General features: G+C 38.9%; 2 protein-coding genes across 2 annotated transcripts; one reads left to right on the forward strand and one right to left on the reverse strand.

Moving 5' to 3' along the window:
- Window positions 1-501: 501 nt before the first annotated feature.
- Window positions 502-8010, forward strand: LOC116713051 (cytochrome P450 3A40-like). Its single transcript, XM_032552966.1, has 13 exons — window positions 502-700; window positions 797-890; window positions 1064-1113; window positions 1341-1440; window positions 1899-2015; window positions 3192-3277; window positions 3371-3513; window positions 3610-3734; window positions 3830-3914; window positions 5199-5359; window positions 5473-5699; window positions 7445-7607; window positions 7691-8010. The coding sequence occupies exons 1-13, from the start codon at window positions 633-635 to the stop codon at window positions 7763-7765; spliced, it is 1494 nt and encodes a 497-aa protein (XP_032408857.1). The 5' UTR covers window positions 502-632; the 3' UTR covers window positions 7766-8010.
- Window positions 8011-11205: 3195 nt separating this feature from the next.
- On the reverse strand, window positions 11206-24542 carry desi2 (desumoylating isopeptidase 2). Its single transcript, XM_032552968.1, has 5 exons — window positions 23648-24542; window positions 16099-16171; window positions 15898-15991; window positions 15040-15181; window positions 11206-12737 (listed from the first exon to the last, which is right to left on the reverse strand). The coding sequence occupies exons 1-5, from the start codon at window positions 23693-23695 to the stop codon at window positions 12465-12467; spliced, it is 630 nt and encodes a 209-aa protein (XP_032408859.1). The 5' UTR covers window positions 23696-24542; the 3' UTR covers window positions 11206-12464.
- Window positions 24543-24668: the final 126 nt, after the last annotated feature.

Consider the following 24668-nt stretch of genomic DNA (forward strand, 5'->3'; position numbering starts at 1 on the left):
TAAATGGTTTGCTTAGCAACGGCAGTTATTATTTCACGGGTAATATGGTTATTACGGTAAAGGCCGGGAAGAAAAATACACATAAATGAATAAAAAGTAGAAACAGCTCACTTCTCTTTGTGTTTCGTTATTGTTTTGGCTATAAACTCCTAGCTAAAGCTCGGAGGGATGTGTTTTGAGAAGACAGAGTCGGTTCTGTGTGCTGATTCCTTCAGGTGAACGCTCGGTCGAAAAGTGAACAAAACAAACCCACAATTTACATAATTATATATTTTTTTAAAATAAATTGCTGTCATTGCTTATATTTACACATGTTCATGGCAAAAAGATGGTGTTTAAACCTATCAATAAAGAAACCGTTTGAGAGCCGAAAGAGATGGGTCTTTTTGGTGAGCAGAATTGGACGTAGATTAAATTTCCCTGAGAGACTCTTATTTCATACACATATGACTTCTGCTTATTTTTGACACAAATGGAACTCCATATTTAAAAGCCTGCATGTACGGGGAGGAGTCTTAAAACGCGACACATTATGACTTCCTGCTCCAACTAATCATTCCCACAAAAAAAAAATCTTTCTAAAGAGCTAGTTGACAGCAATTCCCAGGTTTCAGTAATACAGAAGAGAGAAAATGGATTTCCTGCTGTTTTCCGCGACTACATGGACTTTAGTGGCTCTTGCTGTCACTCTGTTATTACTGTGAGTATTTGTATTATTGCTGCTCTTATGTCGTTTACCATGCACGAAAAAGAAAACTTACGACGTCGCACCTTTCTTTCTCTTTTTGAACATAAGGTATGGAATCTGGCCATACAGATTTTTCAAAAAGGTTGGCATATCCGGACCGAGGCCCCTGCCTTTTATTGGAACCCTGTACGGCGTCAGAAAGGTAGTAGCGAGACTCTTTTAGAGACGTTCATTAATTCAAACAGTTCAATATAAAAAAACGGAAGAGTCGGGGGGTTTTTTTCTGTTTTTTTTTTTGTGTTTTTCACCAGAAGCGAATATGTTTTATTGTCAGCTATTTTGGCTCCTGTTTAATGTTTCTGTGACTCCCTTCAGGGACTTCAGTTTAACCATGAGAACAGGTCCAAGTATGGGGATGTCTGGGGGTGAGTTGGAGAAGAACCACTACTGCTTCCACTGAGAGACTCTTATTTCAGTAAATAGTTAGCAAAGTTATGCAAACAAAACCCAAGCCTTTTTATTAATGTTTTAGCTATATTGACAGAATAATCAAACTATTTTAATGTTAACGTTAAAACAGTTTTACGGCATCTCGTTGTCAATTACAACTTTACGCAGCCCGTATTTTCTGTAATATTCCTTCTTTTTTCAGTTTGTTTGAGGGGCGAACCCCACTGTTGATGGTGGCTGACCCTGAGATGATAAAAGCCATTTTGGTGAAGGAGTGCTACACTGCATTTACAAACCGCAGGGTGAGATAATTATTATATAATTGTGGGTTAATAATCTAATTTTTCATCTGTTTAAGAATAAAATTATATCCACCTTTTGAACCAAGATTAACTTCCATGTCTTGAACTTTGGGGGGAAAGCCTTTCATTCAGGCGATCCAGATTTTTCTGGAACGCCTGGCAAAGTTTACGACAGACCAAACACTTAAGAAGGATTACATCCAAATACATCCGTACACTCCCATCATTTGATGTAAGAGGAAGTAAGGCTCTGTTTCACTGAGAATATTACACTTTCACCTTTTCACTACTGGGAGTGTAACAATGAAACCTGAAGGTCTTAAATGTCCACGCTGCACTCTTTAACCATAAAGACCTCATATCCTTAAGAAATCAGATTAATTGTTTCTGAATGACAAATGAAGTCTGTCCCGTCTGTGTAAAGTCTAAGCATGTCCTGCGGTTTCGTCCGTTTCCAGATTTTCTTTGAAGACAGCGGACCTCTGTATGACGCAATCACAGCAGTGAAGGACGAAAGGTGGAAGCGAATCCGCAGCACCATATCTCCATGTTTCACCAGCGGAAGACTTAAGCAGGTCAAGATCTACAATGCTGTTAAATTTTGTTTATTTCTTTATTGGCATTACTGTGGTCTATGTTAACAACATTAATGGAAATAGACTGAAACTAATGTATTTACTGTAAAAAAAAAAATAAAAAAAGATCAAAGTGAACAATAAAAATAAGTCAAAAATAGAATATGATAACGATTTTACCGGGGACGGTTTCTGCTAGTATCTCCTTCAAGAAAAGGCGAGCAGTAACTGGTTACAGTTAGTTACATTTTCTTGAGTAACTTTTTGGTACTTTTAGGAGTAGTTTTACAACACTGCACTTTTAACTTTTACTTGAGTACTATTTTCTTTTTATCAAGTATTGGTAAGTGTACACATAAGTTTTAAAATTTAACAAATGCATTAAGACTTGTCAAAACACAGGCGTTTTAAGGGCAATGAAGGAAAAAAGTACCACAATGCACAATTTAGTTTTTTCTTTTTTTTAAGTCTGTCAACATTTCACATATTTTAATGAGAAAAATAAATCCACATCCACATCTGTTTGTCGCGAAGAAGTCTGCAACAGGGAGGAAGTCAGTCATTTTGTAATACAGCTGCAGTTTCGATTGAGGTTTTTTGCGTGTTTTTAGGGTGAACACACATTTGAACATGACATTTGATGAAGACTCATTTAAACGTTGTCCGATCTCCACCAAACTGGTCATGAAGGATATTTGCCCAGATCTGGACTTATATGATCTATATATGAATATTCAGCTGGTGTTGCAAAATTGATCCGTAGCGCCACCTATTGTATATAAAGTCGCTGTGTCGCCTTTTGTAGAAGATCTGTGTAAATCTAAATGGTGGTTTTGAGTAAACACAAAGTCACATGTTTTACTCTTTGACCCAGTTGATCACATAAGCTTCAAACTGCTTAATGACAGATAACAAGCTGCTGGTGCTGCATGGTGTGAAACTTGCAGGTCATCAGTTTGGGATCGAACTTTTCTCCAATTCTCAATGGCCAAACAAGAAACTCTTTTATTTTTTTTCCTGCTTGATAGAGAACCTTTACTGAATGAATTTTGTTTTCAAAGCTTACAAAGGGCGCCACCTGCTGGCTACATTCACATTCTGCAGAAGTTTAAGTAGTAACAGAAACACCCAGGTGTAGCACTTTTCAGTTTTAACTCTGTTTTCTTTTATCTGAAGGTTTTTCCCTTGGTTGCTCGCTATGCAGATCGACTCATTGTGAAGCTCGGAAAAATGAACCTGGATGAGCCCGTTCTTGTCAAACAGTAAGTGCTCTGATCCGTTGTATTCCCTCTGATTTTGAACCGTTCCTCCCCAAAGGAGTAACAACAATGCAATACTTCTTTCTTTCTTTTCAGACTCGTTTCGCCATACAGTTTGGACGTGGTGACCAGCGCCTCCTTCAGCGTGGAGACGGACTCCATCAACAACCCCGACGACCCTGTTAAAGTTCACATAGAGAAGATTATGAAAGTCAACTTCTTGCCGCTTTTGCTCTCTTGTAAGCCATCCTCTTTCCTCCTTGGTGGCGAGCATGCCATTTAATACTAGTAGAACACACTGTCTATTTTCATTTGACAACTTTGTGTTTTTTTAGCAATCTTTCCTCTTGCTCGTTACCTGCTGAAGCTCTTCAAGATTGAGATGTTGCCCTCATCCAGTTTGGACTTTTTTTGCAACATTGTTAAGAAGTTTAAAGACCAACATAATGCAGAGGTATCGGTAAGTGTTGATTTGCTGTCATATCGCCTATGGTTAAAGAAAAACAACAACAAAACATTAGTACGTGTAGGTAAATGTGTTCTATGTAAATCCAGACTCGTGGAGACTTCCTGCAGGTGATGCTTCAGAGTGAGATCCCAGAAAGCGACATAAAGAGCGAACATGAGCAACCAAGTAAAGGTCTGTTTTCACTGGCTGTGAATGTGAATGACTGGGGCTGAAATTTAAACTACGAAATGTAAATTTCAGCCTTTTTTTTAGCTTTTGTTTTTGGGGAAAAAAAGGGAAATTTCTTACCAAGTATTTTCTATCCATCCGTCCATCAATCAATTTTCTGTTCACCCTTGTCCCTAAAGGGGTCGGGAGGGTTGCTGGTGTCTATCTCCAGCTACGTTCCGGGCGAGAGGCGGGGTTCACCCTGGACAGGTCGCCAGTCTGTCGCAGGGCAACACAGAGACATACAGGACAAACAACCATGCACACACACACTCATACTTAGGGAGAATTTAGAGAGACCAATTAACCTGACAGTCATGTTTTTGGACTGTGGGAGGAAGCCGGAGTACCCGGAGAGAACCCACGCATGCACAGGGAGAACATGCACACTCCATGCAGAAAGACCCCGGGCCGGGAATCGAACCCAGGACCTTCTTGCTGCAAGGCAACATTGCTACCAACTACGCCACTGTGCAGCCCTCACCAAGTATTTTTTTTATTTTTATTTTTTTGGGCACGTTTCTAGTGCAAATATATGAGTTGTGTCTTATTTCAAGTGCAATAACTTAAAAATAACTTTTTAGGAGCTTCTTTTAAATCACTACTGGAAGATTTTTAAACTTATAGCATGTGTCTTGTTACAAGTGGAAAAAGATACTCCAGTGGTACTTTTATTAATCCACGTTAACACTAAAAGTTAAGCCCATATCATCACACTACCTCCACCATGTCTGACTGTTGCTATGGTATTCTTCTGAAGTGCTGTTAGTTATTTGCTGTTAGAAATAACATGACTCACGCCTGACCAAAAGTCCAAACTTGTGTTATTTTTTATTGGGGGAGAAATTTCTTTTTGTTTATTTTTTGATCAGCAATAGTTTTTGTCTTGAAGCTCTCCCATGGCCACCATTTTGCCCAGTTTCTTTCTTTTTTCCACAACCTCTTTACCTTAACTATGGCAAGTGAAATTGCAGCTCTCTTCACAAAGAATCATTGACTCACTTTTTCAGTAACTATCCCACTTTGGAGGTTTGCCATGTTCCATGTTTCCCCCCATTTGTGAACGATGATTCACTGGGCGAATTAGAAAATGGCTTCGTTACCTTGTCAAACTGATAAATGTCAATAGATGCCTTTTGGCTTTTATCCCTTCTTGAACTTGTTGTGGATCAAGGCATCATTTATTGCGTACTGAGCAGAAGTAATCTGAAGCACGTGAAAAACTCACACCAGTGTTTCTGGTTGCAGGTCTGACTGAGCACGAGATCCTTTCCCAGGCCACGATTTTCATCTTCGCTGGCTTCGAGACAACCAGCACAACCCTGTCGTTCATCCTTTATAACCTGGCCATCTACCCTGATATCATGCTGACGCTGCAGAAAGAAATCGACGACCGCCTACAGAATAACGTAGATTAACACTTTAATTATTGGGGGGGTTTTTTTGTTTTTTGGGGGTTTTTTTACATAATCTCCGAGTTTTGGGGTGTTCGTTTACATCCAACTTACTCTGCTGCATCCAGGCCTCCATCTCCTACGAGGACCTTAATAGTCTGGAGTACCTGGACCAGGTTTTGTGGGAATCGCAGCGAATAATCCCCTCTGCACCTCGACTTGAGAGGATATGCAAAAAGACGATAGAAATTAATGGCATCACCATCCCAGAGGGAACGTTAATTGGGATTCCAGTGAATTTGTTGCACATGGACCCACGGTACTGGAGCTCGCCCGAACTCTTCAAACCAGAGAGGTACATTTAAAGAGAACACTAGCTGTGTTTCCGTCACAAATGTGCGCACAACGTTGTCAATATTCTGCTAATGTTGAAAAAGCGCAGTTTTCCAACTGCCCTGTTTCCAGTGAAAAAGAAGAAGTCGAATTAAAACCACATGTAAATAAGCTTGTTCACGCTTTAAGTCATTAAAAATCATGGCAGACGGATGTAAACACTTACGTGAAACATAATTCAACCATGGCGCTAAGTAGCTACTGCTCACCATCTATCATCCATCAGAGGAGACGTCGGCGTCTTGGAGCGACAAGCTACTTATACCTACATGTGAACGGCTATGGCTACGTATGCGGCGTTTTGGAGAAATTGTAGTTAGCGATTTTATAGAAGAGTTACGGATTCAACACGTTCGAATGACATGAAACTTTTCATGAGCTCTACAATGCTGCGAGGACTATTATGGAAATATAGATGGTCACAGCTCTTTTCAGAAGTGACCATGTTATTTAGTAGAGTTTCTTATTGTACAATAAGTTACAGTGTGGTCACAATATGTGAGCTATCATATTCTGTGATTGTCTATATTTCCATGATAGTCACAATATTAGTGGTCAGATGGTATTTTTTATTCTTTGTTCGGCTTTTTCTTTATTTTTCCTTTTGTTTTTGTTTTTTTGTATTTTGAATTGCGGTGTTTCTAGGGGTGTAGTGATACAATAATCTCACGATGTGATACAATATTCTGATCACGGTACGATATATATCACAACATTTGGCAAACGATTCAATTCTACACGATTCAATGCACTTTTACAATTTTCTGAAAGACTTTAGAGGAACAGAGGGATTTTAGTGACATTTTGTGTTCCATATACTTGGATTTAATTAACTGAAAACTGATTAAAAGCACCAATTACATAATACCTGACTCTGATTGGACAGAGACTAAGAGTCTACAGCTGGACAAAATAAATTAAAAAAAATGACTTCTCAGTGAGAAAATTAGTTTCTGTCATTTAATTCATGTGGATTTCACATGAATAAGTGGATGCCACCGATCGCTCCAATATCCAAACTTTGCATCAATTTCACGATCTCAATGCTTTTGCTGCTGCTCCGTTTGCACCACTCCTCCTTTCCGCCTCTCTTTCACGGTTACTTGCGCAACTTTACTTCGTTTCTTAGCAACAAAATACAGTCCATAATTATTTACTGAAGATTTGAGATTTTCAAAAACAAAGGAATCTAATGTTGCGTTTCGTTTTTTACGTTTGGAAGCTCATTCCCTTTCACCTTACCGGAAAAGCCGGTTTTAGACATTTCTCTGACATTCGGAAAAATATGGTTTGTTTATTTTAGCAAAACTCTGGTTTTACTTGGCCTATTAACACAATTTCAAAACCGGTGTGTAGTTTATAATGTGCACTTTAAACACAAGTTGAAAGTGAGACTGTGGGAGGCGGAGTCTTGCTGCTACGCCGTCACAAACCAGACATGTTAAAAAGACAGTATAAGCCTATGGACCCCTATGGCTTAACGTATCGATACTCGAGAATGAAAAATCGATAAATATCATAGAAAGATATTATTGTACACTTCAATGTGTTTCCATTAAGCAAGCTTATTTTTGTGATTTCAAATTGCGCACATTTATGGTTAATGGAAAAGCAGCTACTGTTTTATTTTTCCTGACATCTCTCAATTGCAAGACAATTAAAATAAATTTTAAAAAAGTAACAGACACTTTAATCTGGTCCCTACAGGTTCAGTAAGGAGAATGAGAAGGATCTGAACCCGTACGTGTACATGCCGTTCGGACTCGGCCCTCGGAACTGTGTCGGGATGCGATACGCGATCCTCGTCATGAAGATGGTCATCGTGCGCATCCTGCAGAATTACTCTGTGGAAACGTGCAGCGACACCATGGTAAGACCGACAGCCTGCAGTAATTCAGTCGTTCTGCTCTGCCACCATGTCAGCGTTTCATTTCCATCTGTTTCCGTCTTCAGGTCCCAATCCAGTTTGACTGGAAGTTCCAACCAGTCAAGCCTGTGGTGCTGAAGTTTGTTCCCAGAGAACTGTAATGGGAGAATTATACATTTTTTATTTTTTTGATAATCTGAAAGGATGATTGCTTCTGAATGTTGAGTAATTCCACCACTGCTGAGTGATCATGTAGCTTGGCTGTGCTTTCTAAAATCGATCTTTGTTGGCTGTAATGTGCACCTGACTCACACAAAATGTTGCAATTATTTCAGTTTTTGAGGTGAAGGCCACATTGTGTGTGTACAGTGCCTTGCAAAAAATGTTCACACTTCTAGCCTTTCTACAAAATATACAAAGCTCAAACCAGAAACGTTCATATGGATGTTGAACATTGACATGCATGAGACCCACAAAGAAAATTTAAAAAAAAACAATATTTTTTTAACGTTTTCTTGTAATAAATAAATAAATAAAAAATCTTAGATGTGAAATATTCCTTTTCACGCGAACAAACATGTTTAGTAGATTTTCTAAGAGGGTTCTGCCACATTTTTCATTTTGAAATTTCTAACTTTTGTAAGATATTTTGACAACAATCTGGACAGTTCAGACCAAAAATATTTACTGCATAAAAATTTATACATTTAGGTTGCACACATCATAAAACAAAAGCTTTTTGGATTTTCAGAATTCTGCATAAAGTTCCTTTACTGCTTTTTTTCTCCCAATGCAAACCAAAAAAATACTTTATTAACCCCGAAGGGATTAATAAAGGGGACCACTATAAGGGAAGTTTTGTTGTAAGTCACTTAGATTCTTCAAAGAGTTATTGAAGATAACATCCTGACTTAAAAATAATTACATAGAACCTGATGGTTTTAAATAATCAACAATTTTTGGAATTATAAATGAGGACTTCTAACTATAAAAATTCATGTGTCAACACTGGTATCGTTAAGTATGTAAAAACATTAATAAGTAGCAATAATAACCTTTCTTTTGACATTTTGAACAGTCCCAATGCTGTGTTTCTGCTACACATCGTGTTGCTAACGCTGAAGAGTGTTAGCACTCCTGCAAGGCAATGTGTGTAGTGTGTGGCTTTTTTTTTTTTTTTTTAAATGTTTTAACAAAATGATTATTAATGAAAAATTATTATTGGCAAACTAAAAACTTTTATGTCTACATTTTTGATCAAACTAAAAAGCAAAAACTATAACTGCTTGTGAATAGATGGACAGTTTCTCTCTTTTTTAAAATTTCCAATAGGTTCAGCAGAGCTGGAAACAAAAGAGACAAAAAGTGAGACGGGTTGATTTCATCTACATATGTGAATGAAAACAAGGCTTTATTGGTATGTTTTTCTGCAACTAAATAAGTATAATTTATTGTCAGTTAAACTATCACAGCATAAAAAAAAACAGAGATATACTGTATTATTTTAATATTCAGATAGGATCCAGCTGTGTTGGGCTGTATTAAAATCTCTGGGGGGAAAAAGGAAGAAAAGAAATCACCGTAAAACAGCTTTCTGGGGTTTCCTGATGTGCATTCAATTCTAATTTTACTATGGAACATTTACTTTTGTAATAAATTTCACATTTCACAGGTTGTTGGTGAAAATCTTTATTCACATCAAAGCCATCTTCAGCTATTTTTTTTTTTAAGAATAATCTTAACTTGTGTCAAACATGTTAAGTAAAAATTTCACCAAACTAGTCACTGCTTTTCAGGAAACCTCAGTAGCTCTAAAGATTTCCAGCAGAGGGCGCCAAAGTTGCGTCCTCGTTAAAACAGGAGTTATATTACTGATAAAGCTCTGATTTTATCTTCTCACACCAAGTCAGCTGCTGGTTTTATGACAAAATACCTTTGCTTTACCTTTTCTTCTGTAACACTGATGTTTATTTATAACAAATCTAAAATAATCAAATTACATCTGGGTGCCAGAGCACCAAAACAAAGGAAACTAAAATGATTGAGTTGGGGAACAAAAGAAAGGAATACAGTCCCTTAAAAATAATATTTGACAATAAATTTCAAACAGTGGTACATTTGTAAAGGTGTCCAAGTATTTATGTGTGGTGGAGGAAAATGTGGCCCAGAGGTTAGCTCGATGCTAATCAGATTTGAAAAGAGAGTCCTGCACATTTAGGTAGGTAGAGAGAAAAGTACAGATAGTAAACAAAAGTTGTTGTTTTTTTTTAAGAGTGGAATATAAAACTGGGCATGTAATGCTTTAGAAAACCCCCCCGACATAAAACGTGTTAAAAAAAAGAAAAAAGTTCAAACTACAAAGCCTTTAAGAGTCCTGAGTTTGTCCAAAAATTAAACAAAGCTGACAAAAAAAAGGCCAGAATTTCAGAAAAATCGGAATACAACAGAACAAGATTTGTCAGAAACGTCGGTCGATACAAACGTCCTTCCAGCACGTCAGCGGCTCTCGCTTCGGAGCAGAACTCGCCTTGTAGTAGTTAAAACCAATCGCTCATTCAGAAAAATTAGCACCTTACTGTGAAATGTAAAGCTTTATTTATTTTTTGATTTTTTGTCAGTGTGATGATGAAAACAATCGAAAATATGTTGCAAAAAAAAAAACCCTCAACACACAGTGTTTTCGTTCGTTTGATGTGACATCACTACCTTGGAGGAAAATAATTGATGCAGACTGATCTCTGGTCAGTTTAAAAAAAGTTGTTTTTTTTTATATAGATTACCATACAGCATTAGCGTGAATTTCAATTTTATTTTGATTTAAAATAAAAAAACTATTAAAAGTTGTCATATATGCTAAATGTATAGGTTTCATAAAAAAAGTACCTGGTTTAAAGGCACCATTGCAGCTGCTACTTAGAAAGTATCCCTCCACCTCACTGCTTTTTGAGTTGGTTGATGAGTCAGTATGAATCATCAGATTGTTTTGTTTTCAGTATTTTATTTTATTTTTTTTTACGAGTCTGGAAGGACCTGAGCTACCGCTAAATGTTTCACTGGAAATAAAATACAAAAAAATAAAAAATAGGCCGAATCTATAACTTTACCCATCAGCGGCGTCTGGTAGGCCGAATCAACTCGACTGCAGAACTACTTTTATCTGCAGGAAACTCCCACCGAGATGGGAAAAAAAAAAAAAAATCTCATTTACGAGACAATCCCTTGCCAAGACATTTAACAGCCTCAAAGGAAATCACACAGAAACCGCTGCGCTGATGGAATCCCTGGTGAAGACGCTTGAAAAGCCCTAAAATGACTTCTGCTCTAGAACAGCAGCATAATTTGATATTAAACATATTAAAAACATGCAACCTGTAATTAGAGTGTATCCGTTCAGTGGTGGGAAATAACGCTGCAAAAATATAAAATCTTACCAAGTGTTTTTGTTCTGGTTTCTTGTGTGACTGTCTTAGTAGACTTGAAATAAGACAAAACTAACTTACAAGTAACATTTCAGCAAGATATAGGAGCTTGTTTTAAGTCAATAATTCCTTAATATTGATTTTTTTTTTTAAATACTACCTCCATTGGCAAACATTTTTTTACTCAAATAAACTGTGTAACTATTAGCTTTTTTTAAAAGGTCAATATTAACAAATTATTGACAAATAAAAACTCATATCTTGCTCAAAACTTATGAGTTAGTTTTGTCTTATTTAAAGTACTTTGTAAGATTTTGTGTTTTTGCAGTGTAAAGCCACAACTGGATTCACCTAATACGTTTTTGAAGTTCAGATCGTCAGATGATGGCAGACAAACTTAGAATTACAAACTCATGATCTTGTGTGAAAAATATGATGTGGCGCAGAGCCATTCTTCAAAAGAGGAAAGACAAGAGAGCATGGCGCAAAAAGAAAGATGATGCTTGTTGATGTTCGAGACAATAACTCCTCTCCTCGCCTTGCTCTGATCTGCAGCCAGAACAATCACGAAGACATTTAAAACCACCCAGTTATCGGAGAGGAATTACGAAAGGTAAAGATGTGGAGAGTTTTACTAAATTAACCGGAGCTGCTCTGCAGCAACAAACGCTGCTTTGTTTGTGATGCCGCAGGCCTGCTTCCCTCCCAGATGTCATTGGGAACCTGGTTGGAGCACGTCGGCCCCAACTCTTTGAAACGGCAGCACATTTTAAACAATAAAAAAACCAAAACACATGGAGGAATCGACTCACAAACGGTTCTTCGGACACCAATTCAAGCTCATTTTTGAATTAAAGGTTGGATTTCTCTAACGTTTGCTACTTCAGTGAAAAATTGTGCACAAGCACCTTTACCAGGGATTCAGGTCGTAATGCCGTAATCAGCAGCGAGAGAAACTTGATTTCACCAGAGATTCGCCTCAAAATGATTGGACAGGTATAGATAAAAGATTATTTTTAAGCTCATTGACATTTTCCATGAAGAAAAACTTTTAGAAAATTGTTTAAAATAAAAGAGAAATTTTCCATGTCAATGTACCAAGGAGTTTATAGTTTGCGACTGCTCCGGAGATGTTTTTACACTCTAACCAGGTGGAGGGGGTGACAAGTAAATGCTGGTACAACCTGCATGTGGTTTGTAGGTAAAGGAGAAACGAGTGGAAATGGGTTGAGTTTTCAGGGGGATCTGGGGATCAGTGAGAACCCTTCCACAGGTCCAGACGGGGCCAGATTGTCCCGATGGTCCCACATGGAGCGAGTCTGGGCGCCTGAATCAACGGTCTGACAGGACTTTTGGCTGTGGCTGCTGCGGTTTCTCCTTTAGGACACTGTCTCTTTAAGAAAGGGGGTGAAGGCCCGGGGTTTTCCCCCACCCCCTGCTTCTACCTGCGGGGCTGAGGGCGACAGTGTCGAGGCAGAGAGGAGGGGGGGCTGGAGGAGGCGGAGGGCGACATGGAGGCCAGGGAGGCGGTGGCGGCGGCGTCCTCGGCCTCCTCCAGCTCTCCGGCCGCTCCGTGGAGCTCCTGGCTCACACTGGACTGTAAGGCAGCAGGGGTCAGCCATTCTTTGGGCAGGCAGCTCTGGAGGAACGGCACGCAGGAGCTGAAGTAGGCCAGGCGGTTGACCCAACGAGGGATCTCCCTGCCACAAAGGATCTACGAAGAAACATAAAAAAAAAAATTTAAAAAAAGAACAGAAGAAGAAAAGTTTAGGTGATGGTTCAAAACAAATACAAAAAACATTGCTTAGCTCGCCGTGAAAGATTGAGGGGCTAAAGTCTTTCCTCTGCCTACATTCCCCAGAAAGCTGTGCGGTTCTGGATCAGACTTGCAATATTACTATTGATATATATATATATATATAATTTTTTTTTCTTGCAGAGTCCTACTTTATACTGATAAAAGAAGTTTTTTCATACCATATCTAATTTCTGATTTTAATTTATTCTTTTCTCGCTTTCTTTTAAATAAAAAAGAAAGAACAAAATACAGAAAACATTTTTTTAAAAATGGCTTCTATTGCAATCGTTCCTCCTGTGAGTTGTGCAACAGAGTATTAGGGCCAGAATACATTTTCTTTTATTATGAGAACATAGTCATAATGTTAGCAGAGAAAAAAACCTTTGAGAGGCTTAACATTACGAGAAATAAGTTGTTCAATAAAAAAAAAGCCTAAATGATTCATGTTTTATTTGTCCCATTAGAGTTCTCATAAAACTAGTACTTACTGTAATTTTCCTAATATGATGATTGTGTTCTTGTAATTAAAAAAAACAAAAACAGTAGCCAGACCCCAATATTTTGTCGTAGAGATGACTTGAATTTAAAGTCCGCATAAATAGAAGCTGTGAAACACGCTTCTCAAACAAGATGGCCGCCGTGGGCCTGCTGACATCACTCTGAACTATGGAAACCTGCAGAGCGCACAGGTGAAAGATAACATTTTTTAAAAATCCTGATTTTCCAAAAATGATTTTTTCAAAACCAAAAATATATAAACATTTTTCTTTTATTTTTTTCAAACAATGTTATAAAGACCTGGCAACATGCGGACAAGGATATCAGTGTTTTCCTGGTTAAACAAATATTTTCTTTTTATTACTTTGCCAATTTAATTTGCAATATATTGAGGTGGAGTAAGATGAAGGTTAATTGCCTCATCACATGTTTTGATATGAAAAGAATCCGCACCACCCTCCATATGGTAACAATCCACATGATGTCACACGTATAAAGCTTTCCCCTCTTCTCTTTTTTGTCTTCCTAAGGCTGTCAGAAAGCAGCAGCTAATCCATAAATATCTCGATTTACACACACACACACACACACACGCTTGCTCTGCTCATGGCAGATATGATGACCTTTAACAGCCGACGCCGAGACCGATTAGTGTTAAATGGGAAACAAAGAAGAAAGGAAAAAAAAGAGTGGGGACTTTCTGAACACTGCAGACTATCACTGTGTATTTTACTCTCTATTTTAACAGTACAGCGTTTGTTTCCCTATTCCCTCAACATAACGACTTGCCATTGGATGCAGTTTGTACCCCGTCTAATTCTATGAACCTGGCTCGCTTTGTGACATCAGATAAAACTATTTCATCACGCCGATGAGCTTGTTCTGTCTTGATCTGAGCAGATGTCTGCTATGATACGATACGGAAATAGGAGACGAGACGCAGAAAGAAAGCGTGAGCAAATACAAATGCCTGCAACTAAATGAAAAAGCTTCCCAAAATGTGTTTTATGACCCCGATTTATCTTCCACAAGTCATCTACTAAGTCCAAATGTATCCAGATCATAGATTTGTATAGAAAAACTACTCTTTCTAGAAACATTCGTCTATTATTTGTGAAAAAAGGACGAGAGACAAATATTATCTGTGGAGAAGTAATTATAACGTTTGATCTGATCATCTTTCTCCATATGAGAGTTCCATCCTGTGGGAAACACTTCACCTCCCTTGTTTTGTTAAACATTTTAACAGTACTGGTATACTGTTTGTGCATCTATGTGTGAATATTTGAACCATAATCTGTCATTTCCTTAGAGAGGATTTCTCTGTGTGGTATTTACAGCACATATGTGCTGTTTGGGTGTGTGTGTGTGTGTGGGTGTGCTTGCCAGCTGGCCCTGCATGTTCAGGCTTGTATCAGTGTCCTAATCCCCGTCTGAGCGGTAGTTGCTAACTGTAAGACTCCCTGCTCATTAGTCACTCCAGCATAAGCTGATTGAAGACACACACACACACACGCCTACACACACACAGACATGAATCTTTTAATGTAACAGTTTCTAGTTATTTATGCCCTGACGAAGTCACCATGACATGATATATCGCCATGAGTTCAATGAAATGTTAGTTTTAGGCTGTTCCCAATGAAAGGGAGTCAACACATCGCCATAATACAGACAGTTGTGCAAGCTTGTGGTTATGTTTTTTTTTTTTGTACTCCACCTCTGAAAGTGTTGAGGAAAAGTGGTTGCAGTTCTTGTGCATGAGGTGGTAGGCGTTGCCCTTGTACTCCTTCCCCATCTCCTCCACGATCCGCTCCACATCCTCCTCCGTGAAGTCTGTGCTGCCCAGGACGATGGCTTCTCTACACACACACACACACGGCGAATACGAGCTCAAATAAAATCAACTGGAGAACGACTCACTTAAAAATATTTGTCAATATTCTGTGAAACATTTAGAATTAACATCAGAATTTTATTGTATTTTTGTTCAAGAGGCGCACTTTTTTTCTTTCCAGTTTGCAATCAAAAGTCAGCCAGTTTTAGTCCACCATTTGCTTCAGATGATGCATACTTGCAGCCTACTGGTCTGTACGAGGACACCATGGAAGTGTGTGTGTGTGAGTGCGGGTTTGTGTGTGAGGACGAGTCTCTAAAGCCACAGGGCAGATCAACTAGAGCAGAAGTAACACACAGCAGCTCTGGATAAACAGAGGCTCTTCCAACATACTGAACCGACTGATCCTCTGCTGTTTCAATCAACTGCAGAGGAGATCATCCAAACTAAAACCTTTTGCTGTTGTTTGCAATTCAATTATTTAATCTTTTTTGTGTTTTAATATAACAATTAAGTATGCAAATATTTTAACTGTGGTTGGTTTTTATTTGATCTGTCCATATCATCTACAGTAGATTATTTTGTGTGAGTCCAAAGTTGACCTGACCTCTTTACTCAGGAAACAATGACTTAGTCAGACTTTCTCATTTGTATAACAATTGTTGACTTTCATAAACTGCCATTAAGACATCCAACAGGCACATAATGTATCTTTGAAAACCCTCCAAAAATCGTACTTACTTGAACTTGAACGTTTCGCCGAGTTCGGTGGCATCACCCGGAGTGATCTCAAAGATCCCTGAGAACGGGTATGGGTGTCCACCATAGGCAAACTCTAAGGATAGAAGAAAAATATGTTTCTAGACATGTCTGACAAGAAAAATCGATATGCATCATCATGCATCCTGATCATCAGGAGCATCGTCCTTGACACAAACTTACCTCTTCCATAGATCTCGATCCCTGAGTGAAAGACTCCAATGCCCAGAGAGCTGGTGAACTCATTGATCCAGTACTGCAGGCAAAGGAAGGTGAAAAGATTAAGTCAAAGTCTGCAGTTAATGCTGCATGGTAAGTGTAGTTTATGGTTTGTTTGGGGAGGTGTGAATGTGTCTTGGTCTGGTTGAAGTGAACTCTGGTGCAGATCGAATATGGAAATGCCAACCGAATCAGAGACAGCTCCAAAAGGGGGAAGCAGATTGTTGCATTGGGCATCCTGGGTAAATACAACCACAACAAAAGCGCGTGCTTGGTGCTCGCGGGTGAAATGGCTCATGCTCTTTAGCCAAAGATAAAAGACAAATCCTACAACTGCTAAAATCCGACCTCACCCCATTTTTCTGTACGTATTGGTAAGGAAGGAGGTTGGACTCATGTTTCCTTGAGAGGTTCTTGTGTCATTTCCTTCGATGGTTCTTGGTATAGCACCACCACATACAATGGGGGGGGACCGGTTTTTCAAAGGGTTTGATTTGTTGGACACAGTGTAGTGTAAAAACGAACCACAGCAGCTGAAAATGTAACAAATGATGAAATCAGAGTCACAGACTGGTTGGCAACTGGGTGAAGCAAACATCTGCACAACATCGCCAAACTCCAGTGTGGACAAAAAAAAGTAGATAATTTCGGAAGCTTCTTAGCTTCTTAGCTTTACGTGACCTGTGTCTTAAATTAGAGATCAAATTTTTAACATGAACTACGAATAAAAGTTTTTGTTTGGGGGGAAAAATGATAAAATGATTTTTGTAGATGTGTGTCAATGAAATAAACACTGGAAGCTTAAAACACTACAGCTAACTGATGAGCCAAGTTAATTTGTGCATGTTGTTACTGCAAGGACGCCATATTTGCAATATATTCTGTACCCATAGGACGCACATTTATTTCCTAAACCCAATGCATGTGTTTTATCGCTGACACAAAATAATAAAATGAAAATTATTGTGTACTGTCTGATAAAATCTGCATTTCCACCACAAACGGCAGCTGAAGAGACCATCAACCACAGTGCAATGCAAACTAACTAACATTAGCACCGATAGTGTGTTGGCACCACACAGCATTTTAATAACCAGCATACACAAGTGGTTATTAGCATAAGCTGCAAGACTTTGTCGTTTATGTAGCCCAAAGACAAAAACAGCCTTCATCAAGCTTATTGTCACACTACGGAAGAGCAATGGCTCTGATCTGCCTTTTAGAAACTTGGTTTGTGAAAAACAACAAGAGGAATTGTGTATCGCATTCTACGAAAGCCTCTTGTGAAGAGTTATAAAACCTTAAAAGCTGCTGTGCTCTAGTCTGAGTAAATGAGTCAATGAGTGTCTGGGGATATTTCAAAGAAAGTTATTACAAGTAATTGGAAAGTGATTGCTTTGAGTCTTCGCAAGTGTTAAGACATTTCTTAGGCAGGGATAAACAGGGAAAGACGAATAAAGGGATGTTTGCTGTATTTTTTTGGGTTATTTTTCAAGCAATGTATGTCACTGCTCTGAAACCGTTGACAAAGACGGACTAAATGAGAGACCGGAAGGAAGGAAGTAACTACCAACCACAGGTGTTCATGGTTGAGTTTGTTTTAGCTTGACTACTGATTAAGTAGGTCTGCTTTGGCCCAAAAGGTTAAGTCTATTTTTTGTTCAAATCATATACAAAGCTACAGTATGTTCTTTTATTCACGTGTGATTATGGGATGGAGCCAGACGGTAATGCAGACCCTGCTCTGATCAGTCATGGTGAAGAAACAGCTCAAAATGTGAAACTCTCGATTTACCAGTCCACATTCCAATCCTCACTTATGATCACGCGATGTCCATCAAAACTGAAAATGCAAGATTCCAGATACAAGCAGCTGAAACAAGCTTTTTCAACTGGAAGATGAGAATCAGTGTTAAAGATGGAATGAGAAGCTCCGTCCAGGTCAGCAGAGGTGGTTCTGGCAAACTCAAAAATCATCAGAAGGGCTATAGATCTCCTCTAAGTTGGGAATGCCTTGGGGTCCGCAGAGTGAGGTGGAGACTATCACTGGGAACCACCAGGGAGAGGGATCTTTGGGTTTTCCTCCTGAATATGTTTTCTCCATCAATAAATGAATGGCTGAACAAATATCATCTCGTTTTTAATACATATCAGGGTAATATTATCCAATTACTCTGTCTCACAAAAAGTCCACAACATACCAGAAATCTTCTCCATCATGTCATCTACTTTAAAATAAGGTTGAATGTCATGCCCATAATACAGGACAGAGACAGTAAAAGAACAGTCACTGTATAGTTTATCTCTTCCAATCTACTGTAGTATCACAGCAATTTTGTTTCTACTCTACTTCTGCAGTGATCAAGGTTTGTCTCATTAAAAAGTGCTCCAACTGTTTTTGCTGCATCACCAGACTTTCACTTTACCTCATCGATTAGACGGCACAGAAGACGAGGAATCTTGGTCGCGACACACTTTATCTCATGCAGTAAAGGATCTGTGGCCAACGCAAGAAACACGACCTCCTCAGCTACATTACACACCTAAACCCAATATCCTAGCATGTCTTGCCATTGACCGAACAGTGAGAAAACATGTTAGATACACTACTGGTCTGTCTGACAGTCTGGCAGGCAGACAGGTGGTGTAAAGATAATGCTCTCTCATTAGAGTGCTGTACTAAAGCACTCAGAGCTGGCCAGAAAATCCACTTAGTAGCAGGAACAGGACGGTTGGAGGGGGGGCTGGATGTGGAAGAAGGAGAGAGAGTGGACGGGGGCCTGTGCTTGTGTCTGCACATACATTCCTGAAAATCACGTGAGGATATTGATCCTCCAATGGAAAGATGGCTTTTCATCAGGCTTTTTAGGTACAGACAAGAAGGATATTGGCAAAATGTCAAATGTCCTAGCAGTGCTTGGAGATAAATAAACTGATCAACCAGACAGACATTGGAATCAGTCCAATTCTCTCTACTCTGTAATCAGCTGGTCAACACTTGAAAATATGATAGTTTTCGAACTCACTGTAGTTTTCTAATTTAGTTTATTAGATTTAAGCTAAAAGCTCCAACAATCTGACATGTTTATTATGAGTTCATAAGAGATCAGATAAAGGCGTGGGACATATAGCTAAAGAGGAATAATTTCGTAATGATTTAATAAATCTGCTGTTGGATTTGAAACAACTACCGCAACAACAAAAAAAAAACCCAAAACTGCGGCTTATTCTCGTATCCGTTTCATATTTTTGGAACAACAACAAAAATATGGAAAATCCAAATCGGTCGAAGCTTGAATTGGCAGAATTCGGTAAATTCCAGCCAGGAAAAACCTGACTGGTAAATCTCCATAACAGGGGTGGGAATTTATCATTGCCACATTGGTAAAGCCAATACTTTGTGACTACTGTGTTCATCAGGATGTTCAAAAATACATACATTTTTTTGGACTGTTTTTGAAGCACCAGCTGTGTGACCCACGGATTCAGCAGCTACAAATGCTCAAACTAAAACTGGGTCGATACAGTCCAGTATGAACGATGAACTTCCTGTACAACTTCAGCTGAAGCTATTCTTGGGGTGTAGCGGTGCAGTTATTCAATTACCCACCCCCACTGTTTACCATCAAGATTAATGTGAGTGTAGCAGTGTAGAAACAGACCCAATAGAATAAAAACGAAGGTCAGTCTCACAATTCGCAAGCATTTGGAGAGAACTACATAGTCTGAGATATACAAACATTGGATCATTTACTGCAGGAGACAATACTATTGATTCCAGAATGCATTTAATCTGTTTTGTAGTAACTAATTGAGTATCGTCATGAAACAAAAAGCTCTTTTTTCTGTGATTAATTCTCATTTTTGTTCTCTCTTGGCATTATCATTACTTTTTCCCCATTTCTTGAATCAACTGGTGATCAAGCCTGTACTACAATGTGGGAATGTGGGAAGAAAAAGTCTTCAGAGTAACAATAAAATATATTTAAATCTGACCAGTACAAAGAAGCTGAAACAGGTTTGAGCAACCCTGCAAAGAATGAGTCAGTCTACATACAGAATCAGTCAGAAAATGACCTAACAAGTCAACATGCAAATCAGTCATCCAACACCAACCATAACTGATCTGGAGAGCTCCAAAACCGTCATCACTCCAGAGGGAAATGTTTGGTTTTGCTACGTCGAATACGATATAAAAATTAGACCACAAGACAAAAGAAGCCCTCGACTTATTTTAACATGCATTTTTACACTTAAAGACGGTCACATGTGTGCTGAAATGACACAATGTGAGAAGCTAAGGTACAAAACTGAAAAAAATATTTGCAATCCTGTTCTTTTGAAAGAACACACAGCTTCAATAGCTTATTTTCAAACCAATCATCTAGAGTTTAATGAGGAGAGGTCATTAGTATGTACAGTATCTCTAAGCTTTTCAGGTAGCTGGTGAAAACCTGAGAATAGATTCTGACCAGCTTGCAGCTTGAAGTTTAACGCAAGTTACGAAAAGAACATGTAGAAGGAAATCTGGTCAAATCAGCACAAAACTGAACTTTCTGCACACACGCTACGTGGGGCGAAAAATTAAAAAAATAAGTCAGTAATTAGTAATGTACCAAAAGACATTCTTCATCCTGTGTGACTGAGCTTAAACACTTAAAAGTTTTCAGTCTGTGCAAAGCTGGTAGAGAAGTAACCCAAAAGACGCAATTCTTGTGGTTCCACAAAGTACTGACTCAGACAGGGCAGAATACGAACGGGAGTCACACTTCGCAGACTGAACCTTGTACAAAGAGCCATGTATCATTTCCTTCTCCTTCACAACTACTGTACAAAAATGGACTGAAATCATAAAATATTGTAACGATGCGGACGTTTGTAGATGGAACATGAGACGATGTGAAAATGCTCACAAAGTGTAGATGCCCTTGTCTCAAGTCTAGGGTTGTCAGTCCTGCTTCACCCAACTAGGACTCAAAGACACCAAGGGTTTAAGGTTCCTGTTTTAGAATGGTCAAGTCAAAACCCAGACTTAAATTTAACTGAGTTGACCATTTCTGTTCAAAGATGCCATCCATTGAATTGGACTAAGCTCGCACTATTCTACAAAAAATGGGTGAAAAAAAAGTCTGTCTATATACTGTATGTGCAAAGCAGGTAGAGACACAACCCATAAGACCGGCAAATCGTCTTGTAGAATGGACACAGCTGCTTCTGTCAGGGGGAACGTGTTGCATGCAAAACAATGTCGGCTTCTCTGCAGCCAGCCGGTAGTAAAACTGACGAAGAGATAAGAGCTTTTCAGAATTTACCGAGAAGAAACGACTGCGGCCGGCAAGTCAAGTGAAACAACAAAGGAAGTGAGAGAAGTGGGGAGTGGGGGAGGAGAGAAGGCAGAAAGATGAAAGAAGTACGAGTTGGGATAGAGAAGAGATGACAAGGACAAGATGGGGAAGGAGAAAGGCAGGGAGAAGAAAGAAACACACTGGTGAAAGTTTCAACAATGTGATAAAGGGGAGAGATTTCTACAAGCTCTCGAATCTTTTCATCTCTGCTTTATTGCCATACTAAACTCTGTAACCTATTCAAAACAAGTTCATTGTTCTTTAACAGAATGCAAATTCTGTTAAAGAAACAGGGAGAAAATAACAGGACGTTTGGTGAGAAACAAATGTCTGGAGAAAATGTTTAGGAAGCTGCGGTTTTTACGGTCGTCACACTTTTTCCTAAAGTGCTGCTCATGGTTTTATAGTCTGTCTATGACAATTTTAGGTGTAATCAAGTCGCCGCAGGGAATATCCACAGTAATCAATGATTCATCAACAAATCAATTAGCAAACCCCTAACCACTGACTCGGCCCTACATGGTGACAGCATTGTTACTCAACTTCATCCTCGGTCTCACTTTGCACCAAAAAACAACTGCACATTTTCCTCTCGGGTAGAAACAGTTGTCATCTTCCACATGTTTGACATGGATTTTGGTTCGCAATGTCTCCTGCTAAGGTTGTAAATGTACTTCACAATACAACACCCTTCATCTGTCACATAAAAAATAAAATCAAATAAGGGAATTCTCTTTAAGAATGGCGATAAAACGAAGCCCATTTTAGTTCAGCGAAAATTTTTATTTTTTTAAATAAACTGTAGAACAGCTTTCCTCCTTCCTGATATGAAAATTCTGGAGAGAGAAAACAAAGGTATCAGTTTGAAATTATCTTCCTCATAGTGATTCTTCAGGTCTAATTTGAAAACTCAGCTATGATCTGGTTACACTGACTTAACACAGCAACGAAGCCCAACGGTAAAACTTCTCTCTGAACAACAAAATTACATAAAATAAAATAAAAGCAGAAGGGTAGGCTATACAATGCTGTGCAAGTAAATTTAAGCTATTTATACATTTAAAAATATAGATTATTAACTTGATTAGCTCCCATCTCCATGGTTATAAGTGGTTTTTGCCAGGTGCTTGAAGACATAAACTAACTATAGATGTGATTTTATCATAAAAGTGGAATGAAAAATGTGAATTTAAAATAGAATATAAAACAACTTAATTTCTTTGCTAATAATAATAGTAATAATAATAATAAATCCAACATGGATTGATTTTTATCAAGTCTGACAGGCTTTCTCTCTGAGGAATCACTCTGATGGAGTAGAACACAATGACATTTAAGGACCATTTTAGCTGCAACGGGTTCAACCTGATATGGTGGAGCCCGAATATGACTGACAATCCATAAACCTTAATGGATGCTAATGTGAGTGCTTACGCAAATGTTGACAAGGATTTTGACTCTATTCGGAGCTTAGATCCATGTTTGTTTTCCGTCTGACTGATTCCTGTGTGTGACATCACATCAACTAGCACTGCAATGGGCCAGCACAAAAGTCATGAATTAAATACTCCATAAAGTGCATAAGCACAGCAGAGGATTTTGTTTTGTAAATGCATAAGAGAGTAATTCCCTTTCTATAGCTCGCTTTATGTGGTCGTCTTAATGAACTTGCATATGTTTTTTCGTGGGAAGAAACACAAAGTGCTGTCAGCACAACGGCTTGGCAGGGAACACAATGTGTCCTACCATAAGGGACCTTTTGTTTTTCTTTTAATGGGGGGAACTAACTCACTGTTTTAAATTGTACTCGAATTTCAAAATTCTGCAAAGGAAACTATAAAACTTCTTTAAGGTGTGCCCCACCCACCTGCCCTCCTCCTAGTGGACACCCTTACAAAACAAATCTGGTGCCGCTCCTGTTCACTACTTCTACAAATACATTTCGGCAGCTGAATTGTATTATTGATCTAACAACATGGGTCCCAAAGAACTTTTAGGATGAAAACCTCAAAATGTTTGCATATGTGCAAAAGTATTTTTACTTTACTCTAATGAAGAAAAAAAAAAAAAAAAAGCTTTTCAGTTCCTATCGCACACTCCCGTTTCTCGAACGAAACAAAAACAAGCAAAGAAAGGACAAATGGTTTCATTTTTTTTCCCCCCCTTACCATATCATAAACGTTCAGGATGATCGGCTCGTTTGCCATCACTGGCATCAGGATCTCGGCCCCCTTCGCCCCTTCTTCCCCGCGGCTTTTTCCTCCTCCTTCCCTCGGTGCGAGATCCAAACTCTCGCCCTCCTAAACCGTCTCGCCGCCGTCACTTTTACAAGTGGTGCTCAGTTGGAAAAGTCAATTTCAAAACCCGGTGTAAAAACGCGAAGAGTTCCGGATATTTATCCTATCGTCCAACATCTGACTGGCTTTGTCCAAATCCCCGCTGAGGGGGGAGCAGCAGCAGCGGCGGACAGATGAGCCTCTTCGGTATCAAAATGTACCAACTGCTAAACCCGCTCGGCTACTGACGTAGTATGGAGGGATATTTGTTCTCCATTAAAGGCGAAAAAAGTGGTTTTATCTACCAAGACCAGCTATTCTAAAAAAACAACATACTTCTAAGATTTAAAAACGCAATTTACTGTAAAAGAAAGAAAAAAAAACCCATTGCTACCGCGGCTAACGGTAGCAGTGGATGAGACCGTTGCGAGAGCATTTGGCTGTTTCTGCGTTCGATTGTTCAACCTTATCGCGACAGGCATTATGGGTAATGTAGTTCATTCCGTAAGATTGGACGAGGCAAGGCAAATTTGAGGTGTCTCTTAAACACACATCAAAACTGTTTCTAGATAAGATTAAGCAAATTAACATCGAGCCTTTGAAAACTACACGGCTCAGTTTCAATTAGGATCAATTAAGAATGTCTGTAATTGACTTTTAGTTTACCTGTATGACTGGGTTTAATTGACTTTCCTTTGTGGGGTGCCTTGAGGTGACTTTTGTTGTGTTGGTGGCACTATATAAATAAGCTCAATTGAAAAGGAATTGAATTATGCTGAAAATATGTGGAGCATTCAAAAAGTCTGCCTCACTAATAACACTAACAGTTTTGTTGAGTGGTGGTCACTCCACTCAGCATATCCCTTCAGATATGCCACCTAGGTTGTTGACGACTAAAAAGAGCACAAGGTTG

This window comes from Xiphophorus hellerii, chromosome 22, assembly GCF_003331165.1.
Source record: "Xiphophorus hellerii strain 12219 chromosome 22, Xiphophorus_hellerii-4.1, whole genome shotgun sequence".
Classification (NCBI taxonomy): Eukaryota; Metazoa; Chordata; class Actinopteri; order Cyprinodontiformes; family Poeciliidae; genus Xiphophorus; species Xiphophorus hellerii.

Coding starts and splice junctions, on each gene's coding strand:
- LOC116713051 (XM_032552966.1), top strand. CDS start 633: ATGGATTTCCTGCTGTTTTCCGCGACTACATGGACTTTAGTGGCTCTT. Junction 1,114..1,340: donor AAGTATGGGGATGTCTGGGG/GTGAGTTGGAGA, acceptor TTCTTTTTTCAG/TTTGTTTGAGGGGCGAACCC. Junction 5,360..5,472: donor ACGACCGCCTACAGAATAAC/GTAGATTAACAC, acceptor TGCTGCATCCAG/GCCTCCATCTCCTACGAGGA.
- desi2 (XM_032552968.1), bottom strand. CDS start 23,695: ATGCCAGTGATGGCAAACGAGCCGATCATCCTGAACGTTTATGATATG. Junction 15,992..16,098: donor GATCGAGATCTATGGAAGAG/GTAAGTTTGTGT, acceptor TTCTATCCTTAG/AGTTTGCCTATGGTGGACAC. Junction 15,182..15,897: donor GGCGAAACGTTCAAGTTCAA/GTAAGTACGATT, acceptor GTGTGTGTGTAG/AGAAGCCATCGTCCTGGGCA.